Genomic DNA, 24,874 nt, shown 5'->3' on the forward strand with positions numbered 1-24,874 from the left:
CTGCGGCTCTTGTACGAATGCAACCCCATGGCTTTTATCATTGAACAGGCTGGAGGAATAGCTACCACAGGCAAAGAGGCGGTGCTGGATGTAAAGCCAGAGTCTATTCATCAGAGAGTCCCTTTTGTTGTTGGTTCTCCTGAAGATGTTCAAGAATATCTTGCATTTGTACAGAAACACCAGAAAAGCAGCTAATGGCCCTCTAAAGTGCCGCATCTATTTGCTTTCGCTCTATGCTCTGGAAAAATATGAAGCCGCAAAGTGAAAGAAATGTCCAATCTGATTATCATAATAAGAAAGGCATTGTTCTCTCCCCCCTTTTTTTTAAAAAAAAGAAAATCTTCATTTAAACAAAAATATCAAGTTGATCATTTTTTTAAAGAAACAACAAGAATGAAACAAGGATCTTTTTGAATACCTCCTTTTCTCAGACAAGTTTTGCATGGGAAATTCACTCCTCATGTCTAGCATCAAGTCAGCTAAAGAATCAAATCACACATTGTCCTGTCTTGTGACCAGTGGGGCAATGGCTTTAATCTCTCCATTTAGACTTGATCAAAATACTAAAAATGTTCTTTTTTCCCCAAATGGTGCATCCACACTATTGGCAATTTTATATTGCCAGACTGGCCTTAAATCTGTATAGACCTCCTATAGAAGGGAGCAGGCTGACTGTCCTGTTTCTTGTAGATGGATGAAAAGATATTCCACCTGTCTTTAGATTCCGTGTGGTACGAGTCTAAGGAAGTACCAAATAATTGGGTGCCACTGAATGGGGAGGCTGCTAGGCGCCACTTGGTACGGACATCCGCCTGTCATGGCTTGAGCCAAAGCAGACGCCTGGCCATGGCTGAGGAGGCCATGGCTTTAGAAGCGAATCTAGCAGCATTAAGGGAAGAATCAGCTGCAAATTCAACCGCTGCCCTGATCTTGTTGAGTGTCAGTAGTGTCAGTAGTGTCAGTAGGAGTGATGCGCTCCTGAAGCTGTTCAATCCAAACCAGGGCCTCCCTGGAGAAAAAGGTAGTGGCCATAGAGGCCCTAACAGCCCAAGCCCCAGCCTGATAGTTTTTGACCAAGGTTTGATCTGACCTTTTCTCCTCAGGTTTGAGAACCACCTCAGGGACTCCAGAGACCACAGTAGGGGAAGACAGGGCTGCAACCAGTGTGTCCACTGGGGGAGTCTCGAAGAACTTGGTGAGGTCTGGTGCAATGTTGTAGAGACGTTTGTCAAGGTTGGTTGGCTGCGGGCCCTTGCTTGGAGACTCCCACTGCTTCTGGAAGATGTTTAGGAATATCTTAGGAACAGGGATCACCTCTTTTTCCACCGTGGGTTCAGTGAATGGCGTACTGGGACCCTCAGTGGAAGCCAGTTCTGCCTGTTTATCCTGTGAAATAGAAGCTGAAGAAGAAGATGGTAAGTTAGCAGCTTTAATGGCCTTAAGTAGAAGGGACTTGAAACAATCAGTTTTGAATAATCCGGTAATAGCAGGGGTATCTGGGGTAACCACCTCATCATAAGACAGGTCTGAGTCCCGCGGGTTATCTTGTTCCCTGTCAATTGAGGCCTGAGAAGTAGAGGCAGAGAGATCAGGTTGCTGAGCCGTAGCAGAAGAATTATGTTTATGGCCATGTGATGGGGCAGGTTGGGGTTGCTGTTGTAGGCCAGCAGCCATGACCTGTTTAATGGTTTCAGCAATGATGGTTGTCATATCAGCAGGAGAGGTGTACATGGTGGGGGGGGGCAGAACCATGTGTAACCGGGAGGGAAGCCTGTTCAAAGGTGCACTCCCTATTGAGAGGGACATCAAAGAAATTGCCTCTGTTGTCAGGTTCCATTGAAGATGAGGACTCAGAAGAAGACAATTCCCCTTCTGAATAGGCCGGGGCAAGGGTCAGGGCCCATGGGAGGCAAGACAGGTGGAGCTGCGGACGCCACTTAGTGATCCTCGGAAGGAGGGAGGGAGGGTTGGGCAGTTAGAATGTGTTGTTGTTTTTGGGCCCTTTCTGTGCTCTTCTGCCCTGGTAGTCACTTTAGAGACCTTGGGGGTTTACTCCTGAGGAAGGGGCCTCTTTGGCTTGCCTCTTCCTGCTGCTCTTTGCCCCTGATGGCCCTGCCTCCTCTAATCCTGCATTTGTATCCATAGCTGGATCAGCCATTTCCCCAAACATAAATCAACACACTAATAAGATAGGCAACGGTCTCACCCGTTTTCTGGCCAGGTGCTCCTGATCTGGTCCACCTGGGGTGATCCTGTGTTGCTGGGCACTCCAAACGGCTGCTGTAGAGTTTGCGCCTTTTTTAAAGTGTCTAAAATGGCTGATTTTTTCCCTCTGAGGCTTTTCTGACCTGCAAAATGGCTGCCAATACTAAGTGTGGCCAGGCGATCTGCAGAATGGCCACCAGAATCACCTGGAACCGCTGTGCGCGAAACGGCCACTCGTGTGTCCTCCGAATACTCAGAATCAAGGAGCGCCACGGGGAAACAGCCATGGAGCTGTAGCTTGTGAGCTGGCCGATCTGATTGCAAGGCAGGCTTCCTGAGCGAACTCGTGGCCGCAAGCAATCAGACGGCTGAGGAGAGGCAGCGAGAGATCAGTTTCAAATTTCCCTCTAATTCGTAGAATAAAGGATTATTTAAGAAACCAATTTAAAGTAACAACAATTTTTTGGGGAAAAATTCACCAATTAAAGATATAATTAAATAATTTGGAGGAGAGATCAATTCTCACAGCCAGTCCAGATTGGACTGAGTCTGAAACTGGGGAGGAGCCACAAGGGCCCGATGACATCATAAGTGTAGACTCAGTCCGATTGGTTAATGGACGGAGCATACCCAGTCTGGCTGCTGTCGCTACGATAACAGGAAAATGGTTTTTCATGATTTGTTTCTTCTTTGTTTTTCACATATATCCTGCATACCTAACTTTTAAAAGCTGATTTTGCCTTCAGCCAACTAACACAAATAACGTATATACCTTTAAAGCTCCCCAGATTTGTGTCCTTCCCCCCCAAAATATAAAGAATTGGTTGTTGCGCTTATATGGTGAAATGATTCTGGTACCATGACAAAAATTTAGTGAGTTCCAGAGCAAGAGTCCAGAACTTAACTAAAGTTTACTGTTTCTATTCAGCTTGGAATAGAAAGTGAATAGCTTTGTTTTGATCCTTGGATATGACCCCATTGCTGGGGAATCATATAACCATATCTAGAACAACTATCTTATTCTATGGAAGGTTTCCAAATGATTCATGTTGTTCTTACTTTATCTACATCTACAGTATATACACGTGCAACAGATCTATTTAATATGTGTAGGTTCCCCCCCCCCAATTGTGATTTAGAATAAAAGAGCATCATTGCCTATTTTTTTTTATAATTAAAAAAGTGCTGTTCTCAGTATTTTTGACAACTGAGACCAACACTTTCTGCATCTCACAAAATTGGCCAGGCATCTCAGTAATTAATCTTTGAGGATCCCTGCTTACCACACCTGCGATATCACTGTTTGATAAAGAATTTCAAGCTGTCTCATCAAGTTGAAATCCCAAATCCTTTTCTTAATATTCTTTTAAAGCATAGAGAACAGCTTGCATTTGATATAAAAGCTATTTGTGTGGATGGGTGTGTTATCCTGCTTTTGCTTCATGAGCAAAAGTTGGCTTCCTTGGCACTGTTTTCTGTGTACTTTTCTGTGTACTGTATTTTTCATTCCAATCCTCCTGAACTGAGAGAATGACATAATGACTAGACTAGGGATGCACAGCCTTGGCAACTTTAATACTTGTAGACTTCCAGCTCCCAGAATTATCAGTTGAGGAATTCAGGGAGTTGAAGTCCACAAATCTTAAAGTGCCAAGGTGGATACCCTTTGCCTAAACCAGGGCTGTCAAACTCCCAGCCCACAGGCCGGATGCATCACACACTAGCCACGCCCATGCCCAGTTTAGCGAAGGGGGGGAAGTCCTGATACATCATGTGATGTCGCCATGACAACATGAGTTTGACACTCCTGGACTAGACCATTCTACCAACCTGCTGAAAGTGGAAATCCATACTTCTTATCCTAGTTGAAAGCCATATTGTTACCTGATTCTCCTCTGAAGATATCCCTCTGATTTCAAATGATATTAAATACTGTTCTTCAAATTTTGTTAATATTCTTGATTGGTGATTATTATTGTGCTTAAAATGATAACTTCTGTAAGATACGTTCAATTTTTCAATCAGTGCTAGGTTCCTTTTCATTTTAATCTGATTATTTTCCTCAATTTTTCCAACCACATATACACAATGGTTTAGAAGATTTAAATTATGGGTTTATTGAAATAATTGAAATCAACAGTCTAGTACAAGCAGTAGCAAGCATAACAACAGAAAATTCCCACTGATCTTCCTGAAACAAAGAGTTATAGCCATGCATACAGAAGAAATAGTAAATAGTAATGACCTTGTCTTAGATGAATCCCAGAATTTGTGTGTGATGGTTTCAAAGATACTGAATGAGTAATAGCTAGAAAAGAAGCATGAAAAGAAATTAGCAACTAGTACCATGTCTCTGTTCCATCATATCCTTGTTTTCTCAGTAGTGCAGTACTAAGAGAAAATATAGCAGATTATTCTCCCAATTCTGTGTATTTAACAGCTTAATAATAGGTTTCTAATTAGGAGCATATTTGCTTTGATTCCTATTTATTAATGTATTCAGTCTTTCTTTATGTGAACATGAGGGGCTAATTGAGATCAAAATATTTGTCTTCTGTGAACAACTCAATGTTCAAGGCTCACTGCCCTTGGTGCATGGTTTTTTTTTAAAGGAAGTGGACTAAGTAAATCTATGTTTTGTCCAGTTCTTCTGTAATCAAACCTCTCTCCTTCCAGAGAAGCAAAGAGGAAGATTTATTTTGCAGACTCTCCTGGAGTAAAACTGTGGAATCTTAAAATTGCAGCAGAGTCCTTATACACAAGTCTGTTTTGCACTGACTATTCTTGTTATATCAGCAAAATTGTCTGTGACTAGTAATCAGCTGACTGTAGGTTGCCTGAAGCCTGGGTTTGCTGTGCAAAGCTATTGTGGGTAGCTTGAGTCTTGCCAGCACAAGTTTTGCTAGAAGAAATGCAATTTGTACAAGACAGAGGATCATCTAGAAAGAGGGATTTAGGAGAAGTTGACAATGATGCCATTCAATTTTATTACAGTTGACTTGATTTGCTTAGTTTGAAAAATAGGCTGTAATTACTTCAGATAGTCTGATTCCCCCCCCCCCCGCCCCCAATATCTTCCAGGCAAGTAAATAAAAATTTCAGGACAGCTAATATGATCATGCATGTACTGTAACTAGAAATCCTCTTCACTACAGCCTTAGCAATATTACTCATTTGCATTTATTGGGTTCTTTTTAGGGGGGAAAAATCTCACAACAACTTGCTTAATAACTTACGCTGACACCTTTGATTTATTTCATTTGTGAGCCAAAGGGAGTCTCTATTCCGTTTTGATCTTCCATATTTCTTAATTTTTAAAAGACTTCATTATCTAATTTCCCCAATCTGAATTCTTGATGTGCTTAGATGACAGTATCTAGAATTCCAAATCAGTATGTCCCACAAATCCAATCTGAACCACAGAGGAGCAACAGAAGTTGCCATAATACATATTTTATGGATTTTATTTATGCAACTTAATGCCTGGCCTGCAGAACAATGTTGATAGCTCTGACTCTGCTCGCCTTTAAAAAGACCCTTAACCAGCTGTGCTTGGTTATATTAAAGATTCTGTATTGATATTTTCAGAGCTAATTTTGACCCCTAGGCTACTGCTCAGTATGTGTGCAGGTATATATTTGTGCATGTCTATACGTGTGTGCTCTTTTGCTTTTCCCAAGCTTTTTATATGTATTTATTTGCTCTTTTAAAGGGTGGCACAGTGGTCTGTGGCAGGGGTCTCCTACTAGTGGTGAAATTCAACTTTTTTACTACCAGTTCTGTGGGCGTGGCTTGGTGGGTGTGGCAGAGGAAGGATACTGCAAAATCTCTATTCCCTCCCCAATCCTGGGGGAATTTTGACCCCTAGGCTCCTGTGGGAAGGATACAGGGTGGGTTCCGGCTGCAGCTACTGCTTGTTCGCTCAGGGATGTGCTGCACATGTGCACATGCTTTGCATGCGTGTGCACTTGATGCGGGCTATGTGCGCTTGATGTGTGCTATGCATGCATGCACAGTACTAAAATACTTATGCGCATGCGCAGAAGCCAAAAACAAAGATGGCTGTGCCCCTGGTGCCACCGAGACAACCAGTTTGGGGGCGTGGCAGGCCTGGATCTCTGCCAGTTCCAGCGACCCAGGCCAACAAGTTACTATCTGTTCAGCTGAACCATTAGGAACCCGCCTCTGGAAGGATATTGCAAAATCTCCATTCCCATCCCATTCTGGGGCCAGTCAGAGATAGTATTTGCTGGTTCTCTGAACTACTCAAAATTTCCGCTACCGGTTCCCAGAACCTGTCAGAACCTGATGAATTTCACCCCTGTGCCCTACCCTCAGGTCGTGGTCCACTAACTGGGCCATGAGCCGTTGATAACTGAGCCATGGAAGTGTTCCATTTGCATGAGTGGCATGCATGCCTGCTGCTTGCGCAAATGGAGCTGCATGCAAGCTTGCCTGCCACTCATACAAAACCATCCCTTCTCCCCCTCCCCACCAGTCTGCAAAGCCAGAAAGGTTGGGAATTCTGGCCTATGGTGAAGACGCTCGCCTCCCACTCGGAAGGTTGAGAGTTCAACTCTAGGTAGCGGCAGATATTTATCTCACAGGGCATGAAGGAAAAATATCTGCTGTAAATTCTAGGTGGTGTCCGGAAGAACATCCAGTCAGTAAACACTCAGCTCTTATCCAGTCACCCTTACCCAGAATTAAGGGATTATGGGGTCATAAAAAGGGAGGAGGGATACAGTGGCTCAGTGGCATAAGACGCTGAGCTTGTTGATGAGAAAGGTCTACAGTTCGGCGGTTTGAATTCCTAGCGTCGTGTAACAGAGTGAGCTCCTGTTACTTGTCCCAGCTTCTGCCAACCTAGCAGTTTGAAAGCAAGTAGAAAAATAGGGAGCACCTTTGGTGGGAAGGTAACAGTGTTCAGTGCGCCTTCGGTGTTTAGTCATGCCGGCCACATGACCACGGAGACGTTTTTGGACAACGCTGGCTCTTTGGCTTTGAATCGGAGATGAGCACTGCCCCCTAGGGTCGGGAACGACTAACACATTTGTGCGAGGGGAACCTTTACCTTACCTTACCTAAAAAGGGAGGGTTTTTTATTTGCTGTTTTTAAAGTTGTTAGCCACCCAGACTCACAGGCAATATGATTTGAATAAAATAAATTATTAAAACCAGTTTGCCACTATCCAAGGGGGAGGCAATTATAGCAGCAAAAAATCTTGCCCAATGGATGTACCTGTAAAGAGGTCGTCCCTGAGCCACTTTGCCAATTACTGTTTAGCTTCCAGCAGAAGTTTAGCACGAAGGGAAAGGTGCCAAGATATCCTATTCGTAATCATGTGCTATTGTGTTTGAAAACAAAACATGGGGCGAGGGCCAGGATACTTCATTTTGGAATGCATTCTCAGCACATTTAACCTCATCCTCTCCCATTTCAAAGTTGCCAGACTTCAGAAGTGTTCCATTTCCTGTTGCAGTCAAACCTTTGAAGCTTCAGATCTTTTTACAGAAAACAATATGCTTTCCTGTCACTCACATTCATGTGGCATGTTTTTGAGACAGTTTTGCCGATCTGAACAAATGGCTTGAAAAGCAATACAGGAATCGAGGCTAATATTACAGTAACTCAGCGTTGTACACAATTTAGGCTGCAGTTTTCCAGCACGGAAAGGAAGTCCTGCTCAGGTTAGTGTGACCAATTTCTGAGGCAACAAGTTAGGGATCAGGTTGGCTTACTTCACAAGAACATAATGATCAACTTATTTATCACCAGTCAGGGCGGTGGAAAAACCTTGTTTACCAAGCCACTAGCAAAAACAAAGATAAGCTTTTAAAGGGCACAAGGATTATCCAGACCTAATCTAAGAAATATACAGAAAAAGAGTTTGCAGGGTCATTTAAGTCATATCTACTAAATTGTCATAGATCAGTTCTTCATACTTTCTCAGAATTCCAGTTGTTTGTGTACCCATTATATATACAGTAGACAATGAATATACAGTGATGTACCAATTTCCTTTTAAAAAGTTGAACATTGTTGTGGCTCGCCAGCAGCCAGCAGAGCTGGCAGCAGAGTCAGACAGTGAGGAGGTTGGGGATGAACATGGGCCAATCCTGGAGGCTGGGAAAGGCTTGGACAAGGGCTCTGCATTGGAGGCAGAGTTGGGGCCAAGGCCCTCTGGCAGTTCTCAGCTGCCTTCTGAGCTAGATATCAGTAAGGTAGAGGAACAGCTGGAGCCTGTTTCCAGTATGTGCATGCAGAGATTTGCCAGAAGAAAAGAACAGCTAAGAAATCAGGGTCAACTTGGGAGTAAAGCCACAGGTGGACGGTGATTGGCCCTCCCATAGGAAATAAAAGGATTGAAAGGGGAGTGGCCTTTTGCAGGAAACAATTTGTTCGTTCGTTTTCAAGAGTGTGAGGATCTGTCCATGAATCTCAGAGAGACTCTGTGCCAAGTCTTTCCTTGCACACCACTGCATTTGGAAAATATTTACATGGCAGCTTTCCAAGCTAGATGAGGTCTGTGGTCATAACTTCACCTTTGAAAGACTGTTTACCAGGCCTTTGCTGAATGTGAATGAGAGGAATGCAAATTCGTTTAATAAAAGGGGTATTGTCGGAACCAGGAATCTGCTTCATGCTTTTGGGGGAGCCTAGGTCAGAACAAACATATGGTTCTCCCACTACTCTCAGCAACCCATTCAACTAAATCTCTTTTAGAGAAGCCTTTATTGACTTGCTATTTTCTTCCAAATAGACATGTATAAGTTTGCATTGTCAAATCTTGAAACGGCCTGAACTCCTGGACACACTTTCATTTGTCCTAAAAACTGTTGCCATTGGAATTAGTTTGTTCTGATCCTTCAAGTCAATCTTGATTCTTGAGGACTACCTGCACAGACCAGTAATGTTATCTTAGCAACATTTTGTAAGAGATTGTGCCATGGCTTAAGTGAAAGTGACCGGCCCCAAAACACCCAGCTGTTTTTTCAACCACAACACCAAACTGGCTCACTTAGGGATGGCAAAGGATGGCATTATAATTACACCCATATTGCCTGTTTTCAGCCCTGCCATTCTACTTTTGAGATCACCCATATCACTGACAGGCAATTCTTGATAAGTGCTTTTCTACACTTGAGCAAAGAAACTCCAATAAAGCTAAATATTACTACTTATATTTTGTTCATGTTTTACCCAAAAGGATATTGGTGGTTGTATAAAACATGAGCCAAATAGAAGAGAGAATTTACTGAGATAAGGGAGAAAGGAGGAACATTCTCCTTTGCCTTCCTTTCAGAAAACCGCTTTGCTTGGAAAATAACATCCAATAATAAACAAATTTAACCACTCCAGAAAATGACTGTCTCAACTGACCCAAAATGAAAAAAGGAAGTTTAATGCACAAATAAAACTCAAAGCTCATACAAAGATATTGAAATGTTTCGTATTTATTTCCGGGTGCTATAACACTTTGTGCAAGTTGCAGTTTTAAAAAATAAAATAGTTGGCTGCAAGCTATCAATATTACAAGCTTGGGCTCATAAGCAACATTGAAAGTTTTTTTTTTTTTAAAAAGAAGGCTGTTGCCATCAAGTAAACATTAGATAGTTTCAAGGTAAAAAAAAAATTAAATCACAACTTGGTTCTCAGAAGAAACTGATACAATCTAATATATTAGAAAACATGTGCAATTGTCAGTTCAAAATCCTTTCGATGCCAAAATACTTTGGTGGCTCCAGAATGTGCCAAGAGAGATCAACAAGCTGGAGACCTTATTCCAGTGGTTCAATCTTTCTGTCAATCTAAGATGACTCTGGTTATCCCAGGCGACACCTTTCTTTGCACAATTATACCAAGGGGTAACTAGCTGCTGTAGCTATTCCACAGTGGTTGTTTCGGTCTTTAGCCATGTATATATAGCCTTGGTTTCCCCATTTTTCACTCCAGCTGAAAAGAACAAGGTAAGAGGGTGTTAGGAATTCTTTCCACTCTGCCAAGATTTTTTTTTGTAATGTAGTATGTGCATGTACCACACAAAAGTTATCACACACATTTGTAACTTATACATTCAATACAGCACCCTTTCAAAGGTTAGTAATATTTCCTGACCAATCTATACACTCACTTTCTTTTCATTGTTTTGCTAACATGTATATCTCGTGCCTCTCCATCAGAAGTTCAAGGAAGCATACATAACATTCCCATGAATTGAAAACCCAGCTCTCCCCAGTGCCAACCCAGCACCATAACTACCATACTACATCTCTATGGATTTTAGTTATTTAAAAAGATGATCAACAATAAAAGTTGAATGCAGTTTGTAGCTCGGTTGACTGCATTCACCCATAAATCAGTTGATTTAGTTTACACATAAAAGGGTTATGAAACTAATTGGCTGAACAATACAAATAAACTATATTTTCAGTGTGTGACGTTATCATTGAAAAGAAGTCATTAGTCTGTTGAGATTTTTTTAAAGCTAATGTTATTGTTTAGATTGTTAATTATTAGAACTTTACAACTATTTACATCAATACATGAATGGGCCTACAATTTCCATCAGATCTAACAAGCAGGACCCATAATGGGAGAGCTGGAGGGGACCAACTTGAAATACACCTTCAGATTTAACTTTTTCAGGATTCTACAATTGGTTGGAATGAAGGGAAAGGCAGTCCTTGTTTGGTGACCATTTGTTCAGCAGCCTTTTGAAGTTACAATGACACTGAATGCACATAACTTACAATGGTCACAGCATTCCATAGTTCCATGATCACCAATTGTAACTTTCACTGCTGGCTTCCAACAAGCAAAGCCAATTGGGAAGCTGGCAGGAAGTCATGGTCATGTGATGTGCTTAACCACCACCTGCAATGACCACAACTGCTATTCTAAATCAATGTAGTCATGTCACTTTTATGGCCATGTCACTTAGCAACAGATTTCCCCAATACAGTTAACTGAGGACTACCTGTGTTTAACATTTTGCATACCTTACTGTTAGGAAACTCTGCATTTGAAAGAGGGAATGCAGAGAAAATTTGCGGAAAAACTCCCTCCTAAATATTTTAAGCGTACCTGTTTTTAACTATCCAATACTTCTTCCTGTTATCGTCATCTGTACCTTCATGACCATAGCCAACAACAAGAACACCATGATCCAGTTCTTCACTATCGCACTGTGGTTCATAGTAAACACCTAGAATTATAACAGTTGGTTAGCTTCCAAAAACCAATAATGTCTCTAGAAACTGGGTTCATACTAAGCCATTATGGATCTTCAGCTTTGACTTAGATTGACACATCTACTCCCATGAAGTGCCTGGACCAAGGTTGATAAGATATATGTCCTAGTAGGCTATCTTTCAGTCCAATCACCAAATGATATATTCAATAATAAAGGCTAGCAAGTTTAGAGTTTAGGTAAGTGTTCCTTCTAGTGAACTATGTTTTTTCCAATTTATATGGTGTCCAACATTTGCTGAAAATAATGAATAATGCCCAAACTAAATAGTGCCAGAGGAAGAAATAGGAACAAAACTTTAAAATCCATATACCATCTCAAAGTACAATCTCCTTTCACCTAACACAAAAAATTAGAAGAAGGAACTTTATTTTTAGGTATATTTATCAAAGGCAGAACCATCACAAAATGCATTTTGCAAAAAAGTTCAGCACAAAACTAAGCAAGCTTTGGATCCGCTGTAATCAAAGCTCCTCTAATATATGCAGATCTTTCTGGATAAGGGAAGCACAGTGGTGGTCCACCTCTCTATTCTTTGCATGGCAGAAGAGGTCCTTTCCTGATTGCTTGTCTACTGTAAAGCTTTGGGTAACAGTAAGAAATCCACACCAAGTTGAATGGATTCCTCAATAGTTACTGTCAAGCAAATTATGGGGTGTGGTGATGCTTTTTTCATTAAGAAAAAAAGCAAACAGGAAATGTTCTGAACTCTATGGATATGGTGGTGTTACTCCTAACATAATTAGCAATTCTTTACAATAGTTACAAGGGACACACAATACTCTGTACAGTTGTGCAAGTACAAAGAATGGCTACTTTTAGGTAATTGAAGCCTGAATTGAGGCATACATGTGTTGTGTGTGTGTGTGTGTGTGTGTGTGTGTATATATATATATATATGTATGTATGTATGTATGTATGTATGTATGTATGTATGTATGTATGTGTTGTATTTGTACTGATAAATAAATAAAGGGAGACTAGGATAGATCTATTTCGAGCTAATTAGCTCTCATCAGCTAGCCATACCCTTACTGGGATTAGAACCCGGGGTGTATATATCTTAGGCAGGAGTCTTAACCACTAAGCCACGGGTTCTCTTCCTTATCAGTTGAGCCAGGGAAATAAGTATATATTTGTGTTACAACCCCTGGTATGCCTAAATATGGGAGGAAGGTCACACTCCCTCTTTCTGTCCTTCTGTGATGAAGCCCATATTTAGGCGAATAAATTCATTCAAATCCTATGTCTTCACACATCCATACCAGATTCATAGAACTGGAAAGAGGTGTGGCTTGCATCAATAGCCACAGAGACTGGTCCAACTGCAGCCACTGCCTTCATCAAAGCTCTTTCCCGTCCTTCGGGGATGTCCACAAAGCCAGTATCATTAGCAGAGTTGTATTCAGGCTTATACAAGCAATCTTCATCATCCTTAAAAGAAAAAAAATCAGTACAGACGTTAAGAGCTAAGCTCCATTTTTCAAGTTGTTAGCTAGTTCTGCTATAAAACAGATGCACACAAAATGTCTATTTCATACACCCAGAAGAAAAAAGTTATAAAAATTGCAGCCATTGCAATTTTTCAAGCTATTTCACCTACAGAAGGTAAGAATACAATAGATTAGGGGTATAACAAACAAACGGATGCAAAATTTGTATTACAAATGCCCATTTTGTGTTTAAAGCAGTTATTTCACACTCAAAAAGAACAACTTGAACCAAAATGATTTAAACAAGTTTTTTTTTCAAACGTAAAAAAGGCCTTTTGAATTTGAAAGAGTTTAAAATCAAGTGTTTTTACACCGAGCTCATTCAGAAGAAAAGTATATATTTATTCAATTTCTGAACTGCTCATATGAAATATTTGAGTATCCAAAGTCATGTAGCAATCTGAATCTAGGCCAAAGCCTGATTCATATTAAGCCATATGCAGCTACCGATCTCTGGACTGCATACATAAGAAAAGGCAATGTGCCCTATAATACGGTAGAACTACTATCTTACTTCATCTGCAGATATTAATATCTTATTATCAAACAATGCTAGGGAGTCTTGTTTCTTTCTGGTCACTCTCATGCCACATGCATTATAAACACGAAATGCAGTAAAACTAAGACTACAGGAAATATATAAATTAGCTCACCTAGAAATATAGCCCTGTCTTAATTTTCTATTGTGAATTTGAAATAGGCAAAAAGATTTTGCGGTAGTTATTTTCTTTGCATGAGTAAGATGAACTGATTGTATCACAACAATAAACTTCCTGGAACAATCCAGTTTACCAAATGTTCTATTTTCCAAACCAAGTAGAAAAACAAGTTCTACGTCCAACCTAAAGGAGTTATTATTGTATTTATCAACCATTTCAGTCATTCTGATTTGATAATTGTTTCCATTCTGCCTTTGTGTGGATGACTACAAAATAATCAATGGTTCTACCAACAGTTATATGATGACTTATGTGTAAATCCATTAAGAAATTGTGGGAGTTTAGCAGTCTCTAAAATCATGATAATCATTATTATACAAATCTTTTTTAAAAAAATCTTCCTTTGATAATTTAAATATTCTGTAAAATTCTTACTAATGTACTTTAGATTTTCTTTATCCCATGTTTATTACTTTGTAAGTAATGTAACATGGCAATTCCTTCTATTTTCCCCACAACCTCACTGGGAGGTGAGCTGACAATGAATGACTGCCCCAAAGTCACCCAGCTAGCTATCATGGCAAAGGTGGAGGAAGCGGGGGATTAGGGGTTTTTTAGTAAAATGTTTTTTAAAGGTTTTAAGGGGTTCCAGGGAGGGGGGGAGGGTTACTTGGCCTTGGGGTATGGACATAGCCAGGTCAACAGGTGGGGTCAGGACGGAGGGGAGCGGAGTGGAGTGGGTGGGAGGAAACACCATTCCTACAAGGGGAATTCCAATTGCGACGGTCGTAGGGAGGGGCGGGCGCGAGGACACTAGAAGAACATACAGTCGGTTGGGAGACCGGGGCCGCTGGATACGCCCGGTCGCTTGTACCAACCCCCGCAGGCTAGGTGGACAGGATCGGCAGAGCCTGGGCCTTAGGCTGATGTTATGTAATGCGAGGTCCGTGATTAATAAGGCCCCCCTCATCAGTGACTTGATCACAGAGGGGGAGCCGGACCTCGCAGGAATAACGGAAACCTGGCTGGGCCCAGAGGGGGGGTTGCCCCTCAGGGAAATGTGCCCTCCAGGTTACCGTGTATTCCACCAGCCACGGGCCCAAGGTAGGGGTGGTGGGGTAGCGATAATCATCCGGGAAGATTTGGCACCGAGAGAATTCACTGTGTCGCAGATATCTGGTTGTGAGTCTCTGGGCGTGAAATGGGGCCCAGGGAGTCAGCTGGGCCTGTTGATAGTATACCTGGCTCCCCGCCATACATCAACGGCCCTGCCCGGGCTCCTCGAGCGGATCGCGGAGATGGCGGTTGAAACCCCCAAGCTATTAGTGATGGGGGATTTCAACCTGCCATCGACGGGAGAGGCATCCGGGGCAGCCCGGGAATTCATGGCTTCCATGACAGCCATGGATCTGACTCAAGTAGTTCAGGACCCCATGCACGAGGGAGGCCACATACTAGATCTTGTGTTTGTCTCCGACCAGTGGACGAGTGATCTGGGAAGAGGGAATTTAGTCATCACACCCCTGTCATGGTCAGATCACTCACTTCTCCAGCTGGACTTCCCCGGCGCTGCTCCCCACCGCGGGGAGGCGGAACCAGACTATCCCAGATGGTTCCGCCCCAGGCGTCTGATGGAACCAGATAGGTTCCAGGCAGAGCTTGGGCCACCTCCTGCAGACCTGCCCCGCCCCCGGGCAGAGGACCTGGTAGCCGCGTGGAATAATACGGCCGCCGGTGCCTTAGACCGGGTGGCGCCTTTGCGGCCTCTCCGACGGCCACGATTGACCCGGGCCCCCTGGTTTAACGGGGAGCTAAGGGCGATGAAACGCCTTAGGAGACGCCTAGAGAGCAAGTGGAGGTCCTCCCGCTCCGAATCCGACTGAGCACAGGTAAGAGCCTACGTAAGGACTTACCTTGTGGCAATAAGAGTGGCCAAACGGCAGTATTGTGCCACCCTTATAGCGTCCGCAGAGAACCGCCCTGCCGCCCTGTTTCGGGTGACCCGCTCCCTTTTGTCACAGGGGCAGCGGGACCCCCCATTGCTGGGCCGGGCAGAGGAATTTGGAGAGTTCCTGCAGGATAAAATCGATCGGATCCGAAGGGGATGGACCCACCTCAGTGCTCCAGTGGGGACGTCCGAGGCTAGTCTTGAGAGACCATGCTGGGAGGAGTTTGACCCTGTTGTCACCGAAGATTTGGACAGGTTGCATGGGCGACTGCGAGCCACCACATGTTTATTGGACCCATGTCCCTCCTGGTTGGTACTGGCCTCCTGGGAGGGCTCACGAGGCTGGCTACTGGGGCTGGTGAACGCTTTGCTGGGTGAGGGCCTTTTACCAACCGCCTTGAAAGAGGCGGTGGTGAGGCCCCTGCTCAAGAAGCCTTCTCTGGACCCAACGGAGCTAGCAAATTACCGTCCTGTCTCCAACCTTCCTTTCTTAGCGAAGGTTGTTGAGAGTGTGGTGGCTCAGCAGTTTCCGCGCCACCTGGATGAAGCTGATTATCTAGACCCGCGCCAGTCCGGCTTCCGACCTGGTCACAGCACGGAGACAGCCTTGGTCGCGTTGGTGGATGATCTCTGGAGGGCAAAGGATGGGGGTTGTTCCTCCATCCTTGTCCTATTAGACCTCTCGGCGGCCTTCGATACCATCGACCATGGTATCCTATTGCGCCGTCTGGAGGGGTTGGGGGTCGGGGGCACCGTATTACGATGGTTCCGCTCCTACCTCTCTGGCCGGATGCAATGTGTGTTGGCAGGAGAGGAGAGGTCGACCGCGAGGCCCCTTATCTGTGGGGTCCCACAGGGGTCGATTCTCTCACCTCTCCTGTTCAACATATATATGAAGCCGCTGGGCGAGATCATCCGTGGTTTTGGGGTGGGATACCATCTGTACGCTGATGACACTCAGCTGTACATTTCCACCCCAAACCACCCCAACGAGGCTGTTGAAGTGATGTCCCAGTGTCTGGAAGCCGTACGGGTCTGGATGGATGACAACAGGCTCAGGCTCAACCCCTCCAAGACAGAGTGGCTGTGGCTTCCGGCTTCCCGGTTCAACCAGCATATGCCATCGCTGGCCATCGGGGATGATCAATTAGCCCCGGTGGAAGGGGCACGCAATTTGGGCGTCCTCCTTGATGCCCGGCTGTCTATGGAAGATCATGTGGCAGCCGTGGCGAGGGGGGCATTCCACCAGGTTCGCCTGGTGCGCCAATTGCGGCCCCTTTTGGACCGGGAGGCCTTGCGCACAGTCACTCACGCGCTGGTGACGTCTCGCCTGGACTACTGTAACGCTCTCTACATGGGGCTCCCCTTGAGGTGCACCCGGAGACTGCAGTTGGTCCAGAATGCAGCCGCGCGGGTAATTATGGGGAGATCGAGGTTCTCCCATATAACACCTATCCTGCGCGAGCTGCACTGGCTTCCTGTGGCCTACCGGGTGCGCTTCAAGGTGCTGGTTACCACCTTCAAAGCGCTCCATGGCACAGGGCCTAGTTACCTGCGGGATCGCGTCCTGCCCCATACATCCCTGCGACCCGTCCGCTCACACAGAGAGGGACTACTCCGGGTGCTGTCCTCCAGAGAGTGCCAGAGGGCGACGCCCAGGAGTAGGGCCTTCTCTGTAGTGGGCCCCACCCTTTGGAATGACCTCCCCCCAGACATCAGGACAACAACCGACCTTCGCTCCTTCCGTATGAAGCTGAAAACCTACCTGTTTCGACTAGCTGACCTGGCATAATACTACAACCTCTCCAGCCCAGGGCATTTTTAATTGGTAATTTTAGTTTTTAAGGGTTAATTTCACTGGGGTTTTAACTTTTTTAGGTATTGTAACTTATTTATTTATTCTTACCTCCTCTGTACGCTATATAATACTTTTGTACGTCGCCCCGAGTCCCTGTGGGGAGAGGGGGCGACTAATAAGTTCAAGTAATAAATAAATAATAAATAAATAAATAAATAAATTTCAAGTGCTGTGGTGGTACAGTGGTAGAATGCAGCATTGCAGGCTAACTCTGCTCACTGCCAACAGTTCAATTCTGATCATCTAAAGTTGACTCAGCCTTCCATTCTTCCGACGTTGATAAAATAAGGAGCCAGAAATTGGGGGCAATATGTTGATTATGTAAACTGCTTAGAGTGGCATGTAAAGCACTATGATGCAGTATATAAGTTTAACTCCAATTCCTATCTGCTAGAATACTGACCTCAGAAATGGGGAACAATTATTAAGAAGGTTCCCTGAAATGGCATTCCTTGAATGAAAGGATCTTTTGTCATTAATTTGGGAATTATGTTCTCAGGACAAATAAATCTGACAAGTGAATTTGACTAAAAAAAAACAAAAAGAAGTGGAATTCACAAGTCAAGATGAACAGACATAATTCTGGTTTTGAAAGCTTTGTTTTCCTGATCAATGACCTAAACAAAGGGAGATGACTTGATTCAAGGTGACTTTTTACCTTTCCAATGTAAGGATACGATTCCTCAGAGTCAATGCCACTGTTATCCTTGATGTACTGGAAAGCCTGGTCCATGAGTCCTCCATTACAGCCCTGATTTCCTTCTGGTCGAGAACAGTCGACCAGATTTTGTTCACTCAAAGAAACCAGCTTGCCAGTTTTGCGGAAGTGCTGTCCTTCAAGAGAACCAGTTGTACTGAATGCCCAGCAAGATCCACACTGACCCTGAGGTGAAATGGAACATGCATTTAATATTTTTTAATTAAACATTTGTGATGTACTTTATTGTAACTTGTTGCTTTAGCAAAAAGTTGTCTCCTAAAAGTTGTTGCTTTAGCAAAAAGTTGTTCTCTCAGTTCAGTTGGAGCTTTGCCTTCTTATCTCTACAATAGCTCTCATTTTCCAAATGTTGTTTCTGTTATTTTTGCTTATCAATGAATCTTTATTGCATGCAATTATTAAATCTCTTGCTATTTCACCTTCTGGACTTCCATCTCCTATCTATTTTCTAGAATGGTAGATTCACACCACATTCTGGGTTTCTGTGTGGCTTAGTATAGTAGAGATCCAGCCAGCAGAAGCTTATGTTTCAATGCATTGTGCCAAGCCAGGAATTGGGTAATTAACCTTATATTAGAGTTTTGTGTGATTCCAGCCTTTAACTTTAATCACAGAATCTACACAAAGACCGGTGTCAGCTTTGTAAGTAACAGAATTATAAAAGTGCATATTCAGTAAATTAGCTAGCAGTTTTTCACAGTCAATGTTTTTATTTCCTGGCTGAGTAAGACTACAGAGCAGTACATGAGAAAAAACACTGTTATTCTCTCCATTCTCAAAGGCAAGACTAAATGAGCAAACACTTCAACGATTCTTATTTCAGAAAGGGTGGAAAAGCCTCCACACGCTACAACTCATAAAGTGTTAACATCCTTGTGAAGTGCATGCTGCTTTGGCATCTTGGCACAAGCAACTTGACTTTTAACAAGCACTGATGAAAAGAATTTGACTTAGCTTCCGCTGGCTCAGACCGATGATCTGCCTAAATGAACCTTTTTTGTCTTCATCATGCTATTCCAGATGACTTCATGAAGCTTGTCAACATAGGTGGGACTGTGATAGATTTCTCCCATGGTAGCACCCCAGCAGTTTGCATTTTAGATACACTGTCTATGATTCAGGAGGTGTTTATTATACAGCTATCATGACTAAAGTCACTGAAAGCTTGAAATTCTATATATTTGACCAGTCTATTTTTAAAATTGTTTACGCTGATTCAAAATAGCTCTTGTAGAACTGGTCCAGTTCCTAATTTGAATTATTTTTTTCTCCCTACTCTTCTAGTTGTAGAACATCTGTTCAGAATAATATTTCAAGGGCTATCATTAATTTTATTCTAATTATCTTAAGGCAATTAAAATAAGGAAGGCACTTACCTGATCCTTTACTGGTGTTACGTAACCCTTCTCCCTCCAGTCAACCGATTTCGGAACCTCCAAGTAGTTTGGCTCAAGAAATTGTGATCCTCTATATTTCTTTTGAGATCGAGATTGTTTAAAGCCATTCATCACTTGCCTAAATTCTTCATTAGTCTGTAGAAAGAGAAGATTCATTAGGGTAACATCCAAACAATTACACAAGAAAGAAAAACAGCCTTGCAATTTTGGCCATCCATACCATGTCTCCGAAATGATTCATTCCTAGTCTGTAACTGTGTTTGCCTAGACTGTGGTCCAGGTTGTGCAATTCAATCATTTTCAGATTCTTCTCCCAGATCATCCTCCTCCAGCCTTCTTCCTTCTATGAATGAAGAACAAAATACACAGAATGTTATTGCTAGGATTTTCTAGTAAGTGTATATATTAATTTAACTTGGAAATTATATCAAATCAAGCTGCTATTCTTTTACTTTTATATCTCTAATATTCCATTCTACCTCCAAAAGTAGAATATCATTTATCAATCAATTACCATTTATCAATTTAAATTATTGCAGAAACTTTGCTTCAAAACTATAATTATCTCAACCACATTTTGATAATTTAGCCCAGACACCAAATCACCATATTTTTTAAAATGTATTTGTAACAGGACCTAATTAACTATTTCTAATGCCTGACTCTTTTTGCAAGAAAGACATGTTTTATACCTTGTCAATTACCAAAGCAATCATGCTCGCGTCCTAGGAGAGACTCACCTCATGATACTTCTTGCTGTGCCATGTTTTCCAGTTCAACCAGTGATTGTCTAAAGCAGGATCTAAACCTGGAGCAGCAAAGGAGACCCCCAAACTTAGGGCTAAAATGCACAGGTAGATCTTCATGATGAAATGTCTAAAAAGAGTGTGAAAAAAATGTCCAATTAGAAAACAAAGATCTCCCCTAGATTACATGAGATGGGAATAAACATACATGCTCTCTTCTATCATCCTCATAGAGACAAACCAGGCAGGCATTAAATTTGTGCCAAAGCAGAATAGTTTAGTATAGTTTGTGAACACAGCCACAAAGGAGCTACTGCCAGAACTCATGAATGTGAAAGCAAACAATGACTATGAAAATTTAGTTGAAATGCTGCTGGCTCCTATCCCATACCAGGAATTTGATTTTATGTAGGTACTTTACAATTTGACAATGACAACAACAAATGATTAAGGGCAGCAATACATAAAGCAACTTGTTTATTGACTGGTTTTAATTCTTGTACAATATCGATCATCATTGCTATGACTTGAGTGGCAATAATAAACAAACCAGAAAACTACATTTAAAAAAATCCCCAACAATGAATCATGTTTAGCTGAAGTACCATTAATGCATATTTACTCGAAATGATATAATTATTGTAATTGTATTATCTTTTTTCAAAGTGCTCAAAGGTAGGTTCTGAGGGGAGGGATCCAAATGTTATCCTTGCAGCCACTCTATAAGAAAGTTACTGTGGAAGACCATTGGCTCACAGGGAGCTCAAAGTGAGGAAGCGTCAAATGACACTTTTAAATCATAGTTACATTGTTTATTCGTGGAATAAAAGTGGATCAGGGAAGTGATCCACCTTACGTTCCTCATAATTGCAATTCCATTGCCAAAAAGTAAAGATAAAATCTCTTTCAGGTGTGACTTGATTCCTGTGGCCTACAGGGACAAATCCACGTGGAGCTGTTTTGCCAACAAAATAGAAGTGATTTGCGTCCCTACTTTCTCCTGGTTTATTTTTTTCAAATTCATATAAGCGCCCATGTCACAAAACAAATGACTCTCAGTGGTGTTCAACAAAGCTAAAAAACAATAATTAATATAAATAACAATTATTAGAAAGTATTGAAACTATAAAAACAAAACTTAAAAAAAGAAACAATGGGTGAGGAAATGTTAATAACCATGGAGCCACCTCACTCATTCATTGGTTCCCTGAGGTCCTCAGATCTGCACAACCAGTTCTGGAGGGATTTTCATAAAGTCAAGCATGATGCTCTCTAGCCTGGCTTACCTCAGGGGGATGTTCTATTTGTTTTCTACTTCCTAGTCAACAGTCTCTCATCCAAGTATTAACCAGATTCAATTCTGCTTACTCTTCAAGATAGGTAATGATCCACTGAAGAACAGGGATATTTTAGTAGCAAAATCTCTTGCTCTTTTCAGAGTAACAACTCCAAATGTAGTTAAAGATTAGAATTCTCTTTCCCTTGAACTAACATGGAGTGGGCTACTGTACTTTCTGTACAATAAGAAAAGTGTATCTTTAGAGCTATGTCTTGGCTTTGAAACCTAGGTTGAGTGTGGGTAGCAATATAGCTAAACTGACAGAGGAAAAACATATTTTGTTACGCTCTCCCCAAATTTAAATAACCGGGCTAACAATACTATTAACGTGCTTCCTCTCTCTCCTTATTTGCAAGAGGTGTAATACTACAGTCCTTAACATTGGAAAGAGATGGAAATAGAAAAGGAGAACTAAAATGTTAGAGTGACTCTTGGGAACTAAGGTGATTCAGGCAACCACAGATCGTATACTGCTAGCACTGCTTTTCATTTATCCCCCCATTTCCCTTTCTTTCACCATCCTTCACTTCAGTCAGTTGGAGAAATCAAATGGTGCTAATAAATATCCTTAATAGATACCCGTCAATTTGACAGATGTAGCAAAACCAATCAATTCAGAATCCGATTACCCAATAGGTGTGATTATAGGTAGTCCTTGACTTACCACCGCAATTGAGCCCAAAATTTATGTTGCTAAATGAACATTTGTTAACGGAGTTTTGCCCCATTTTACATTTCTTGCCACAGTTGCTAAGTGAATCCCTGCAGTTGATAAGATAGTAAGGCAGTTGTTAAGCAAATACGGCTTTCCCGTTGACTTGTCAGAAGGTCACAAAAAGGGATCCCATGACCCTGGGATGTTGCAAAGGATCATAAGTGTGAACCAATTGCCAAGCATCTGAATTTTGATCACATGATTATGGGAATGCTGCAACGGTTGTGGCTGTGAAAAATGGTCCCTTTGAACGGCAACTAAATGAACTGTTGTAAGTCGAGGACAACCAGTATACCAGTACCAACTAGGCTATTTGTCCAGCCTTTTTGCTCCGTCCACCCTTCTCATCAGATAGATCCCTCCCTCCGTTCTTGCTACCAGCGGGAACGAGAGGAAACCTTGTACAAATTTCCCACATAGCCGATACGATGCGCAAATCCTTTTTGCAAAGGGCGAGAGTGAGAAGCCCTCATTAAGGGCATTAAATGACTCATCCCGCCATATTCCAGGAATCACTTCCGCTGTACTGATTCCCAGCCAGGGGCGGAGATGCGGGGCCTCCTCCTGGGACTGGGAGGGGGGGCCGCTTGCGGACACGTGATCTGTCTCCAGTAAATAGATACCCTCCCTCTCCAAGCGTCGCCGGGCAAGGCGAGAGAGAGAAAGGCCCGGGGTATGCAAGATACGAGTTTCGGGGGTGGGAAGGAGTGGGGGCAACCGGTCCAAGCCGACGGGGAGCTTTCCAGAGAAAAGTCGGGAACCAAGTCCAGGTCGAGGGTAAAAGGCAAACAGTGGAGAGGGGGGGAAGAGAGTCGCCAAAAAAAGAGCGAGGACGACGCAGGACCGGCACATTCCTCCACGCCCGGGACTCACGCCAGTCTCTTAGCTTTCGTAAACAGCGACCAAAAACAGGCGCGCCCTCGTTGCCCTCGGCTCGGAAGGGCGAGAAAACAAATCGCGTTCGAACCGGTCCCAGCAGCCAAAGCAAAGGAGTTTTTTGCACGTTGGTCCTCCCCGCTCCCCATAGCAAGAACAGCCGATCGGCAGCCTTTTTTTTTCCTGCTATTGGGGGAGGGAGGGCTCCAAAGCAGAGAGAGCGCTTTACCTAATCGAAGACCCACCAGGCTCCCCCAAACGTTTACTTCGCTGGAATCGATCTTCCGGATTTTCCTGCTTCTAAGCGATTGATAGATCTTAGATCGATCGTCCTTTCCCCCTTTCTTCTTTTTATAAACAATTCAAAGCGGTGAGTCATTTATAAATCCCACTTCGATTCCACACCCCACCCCCAACAATCTCCATTCCGTGAGTTAGGCAGAGAGAGAGAGAGAGAGAGAGAGAGAGAATGACCCAAAGTCACCCAGCCGGCTTTGATGCTTAAAAGATTCCCGGCGCCAGAAAGAGAGATGAAACCGGTGTAAAAGAAAGGAGATTGACCGAGACGCTCTCTGGCATCCCCAATTCCATACCACAATTCCGCGGTCAGGACCAAAGCATTCAGAAGCTCTGCTGGAGACGGAGCTCTCTCGCTCTCTTCCCTTTCCCTAGAAAGGTTGGAAACCCCTACAGGTACCGGCCTTACCTGTAACAGCTACCAAGATCCCGTCTTCGCTCTCTCTGACTGTCTCCGGGCCGGGGTCTTCGCTCTAAATCTCTCCAGCCTGAAGCGGCCCGGCCCCCTTCTGGACCTCGGATTGGCTACCAAGGCCCGAGGGCGGAGCCAGGACTAATCCGCGAAAAAGCGTGACTCCCTATCCCGTGATGCCCAGAGGTACTCAGACCTGTTGGGGATGGGGTGGGGGCTTTGGGAGATGCTGGGACGTGACCGGGGTGAGGTGGGGGGGAAGCTCTGGAGAGGGAAAAATCTGCTGGAGAGGCGGGGTCCCCGACTGAACAGCTGAATCTCAGCGCTCCCTCATGGAAACAAAATGATGCAAGCTGACCTTGCAGAGCAAATGGTGGAAAACATCTGAGTGGCTCTCCCTCCCCCATTGTAAAATTGAGACCATTTCCTTCCCGAGGCGTAGGCAGATGCTGGAAACCGAGGAGCTCCCTTCTCAAGCCCTTGGTTCCTAGGCTGGGGAGGAAGGGGCTTGGGAGTCCTAGCGAATTTTTTACCGGCCCGTAAGCTTCTACATCGTCTTTATGTTCAGATCATCTCTTTACAAACCGGGCTTGTTTCCTCTTAGTTCAGGGGTGTCCAAACTTGGGAACTTTAAGACTTGTGGACTTCAACTTCCAGAATTCCCCAGCTGGCTCTGATGCCGGTGGCAACCTCTGATGTTAAATTACATAATGCAGAGGGTTTTTTTTTAAATTGAGTGAATGAATGCGGGTCATTCATAAGGGAGAGAAGAAAAGTGCTGGATTGTTGTGTGTGTCGCCCCCCCCCCCCAAAAGCTACTTCACATGTTCTGAGAGTTTGCAGGCTCTGGATCCCTTAAATGTTACCTTTTGGGACCCAGAAAGGGTCCACCTTATCACCCACCCTGGACCCGTTGATATGAGCCATTAAAACCTGGTTCTGTTCCCAGACCTTGGA

The 24,874-nt window shown here is 43.4% G+C and overlaps 2 protein-coding genes and 1 long non-coding RNA gene across 4 annotated transcripts in view; 2 read left to right on the forward strand and 1 right to left on the reverse strand.

The window, feature by feature from the left end:
* LOC309388387 (fructose-1,6-bisphosphatase isozyme 2) overlaps positions 1-9,782 on the forward strand; it is a 172,916-nt gene extending 163,134 nt beyond the window's left edge. The window contains exon 7 of the mRNA XM_081945630.1: positions 1-9,782. Within this exon, the coding sequence (XP_081801756.1) occupies positions 1-195 (195 nt within the window). The 3' untranslated portion in view covers positions 196-9,782.
* Positions 9,646-24,032, reverse strand: CTSL (cathepsin L). 2 transcript variants are annotated; one of them, XM_081945631.1, is made up of 8 exons: positions 23,915-24,032; positions 20,273-20,408; positions 19,753-19,875; positions 19,512-19,667; positions 18,076-18,300; positions 12,725-12,893; positions 11,294-11,414; positions 9,646-10,162 (listed from the first exon to the last, which is right to left on the reverse strand). In XM_081945631.1, the coding sequence occupies exons 2-8, from the start codon at positions 20,396-20,398 to the stop codon at positions 10,063-10,065; spliced, it is 1,020 nt and encodes a 339-aa protein (XP_081801757.1). In that variant the 5' UTR covers positions 20,399-20,408; positions 23,915-24,032; the 3' UTR covers positions 9,646-10,062. The 2 variants fall into 2 exon arrangements, with proteins under 2 accessions (XP_081801757.1, XP_081801758.1); XM_081945632.1 differs by having other exon boundaries at positions 23,802-23,940.
* The window catches only part of LOC309388391, a 42,008-nt gene continuing 41,154 nt past the window's right edge, over positions 24,021-24,874 (forward strand). Inside the window, exon 1 of the long non-coding RNA XR_014174773.1 lies at positions 24,021-24,103. This is a non-coding gene — a long non-coding RNA (uncharacterized lncRNA). The remainder of the gene's footprint in view (positions 24,104-24,874) is intronic.

This window comes from Natrix helvetica, assembly GCF_964273705.1.
Source record: "Natrix helvetica genome assembly, chromosome: 2".
Taxonomy (NCBI): domain Eukaryota; kingdom Metazoa; phylum Chordata; class Lepidosauria; order Squamata; family Natricidae; genus Natrix; species Natrix helvetica.

What these genes read in the sequence shown, in the direction of transcription:
- CTSL (XM_081945631.1), bottom strand. Translation starts at nt 20,398, where the DNA reads ATGAAGATCTACCTGTGCATTTTAGCCCTAAGTTTGGGGGTCTCCTTT. An exon ending in ACAGCAAGAAGTATCATGAG is followed by an intron (nt 19,876 to 20,272) that starts GTGAGTCTCTCC and finishes CTTCATTCATAG; the next exon opens with AAGGAAGAAGGCTGGAGGAG. An exon ending in CGTATCCTTACATTGGAAAG is followed by an intron (nt 12,894 to 18,075) that starts GTAAAAAGTCAC and finishes TTTTCTTTTAAG; the next exon opens with GATGATGAAGATTGCTTGTA.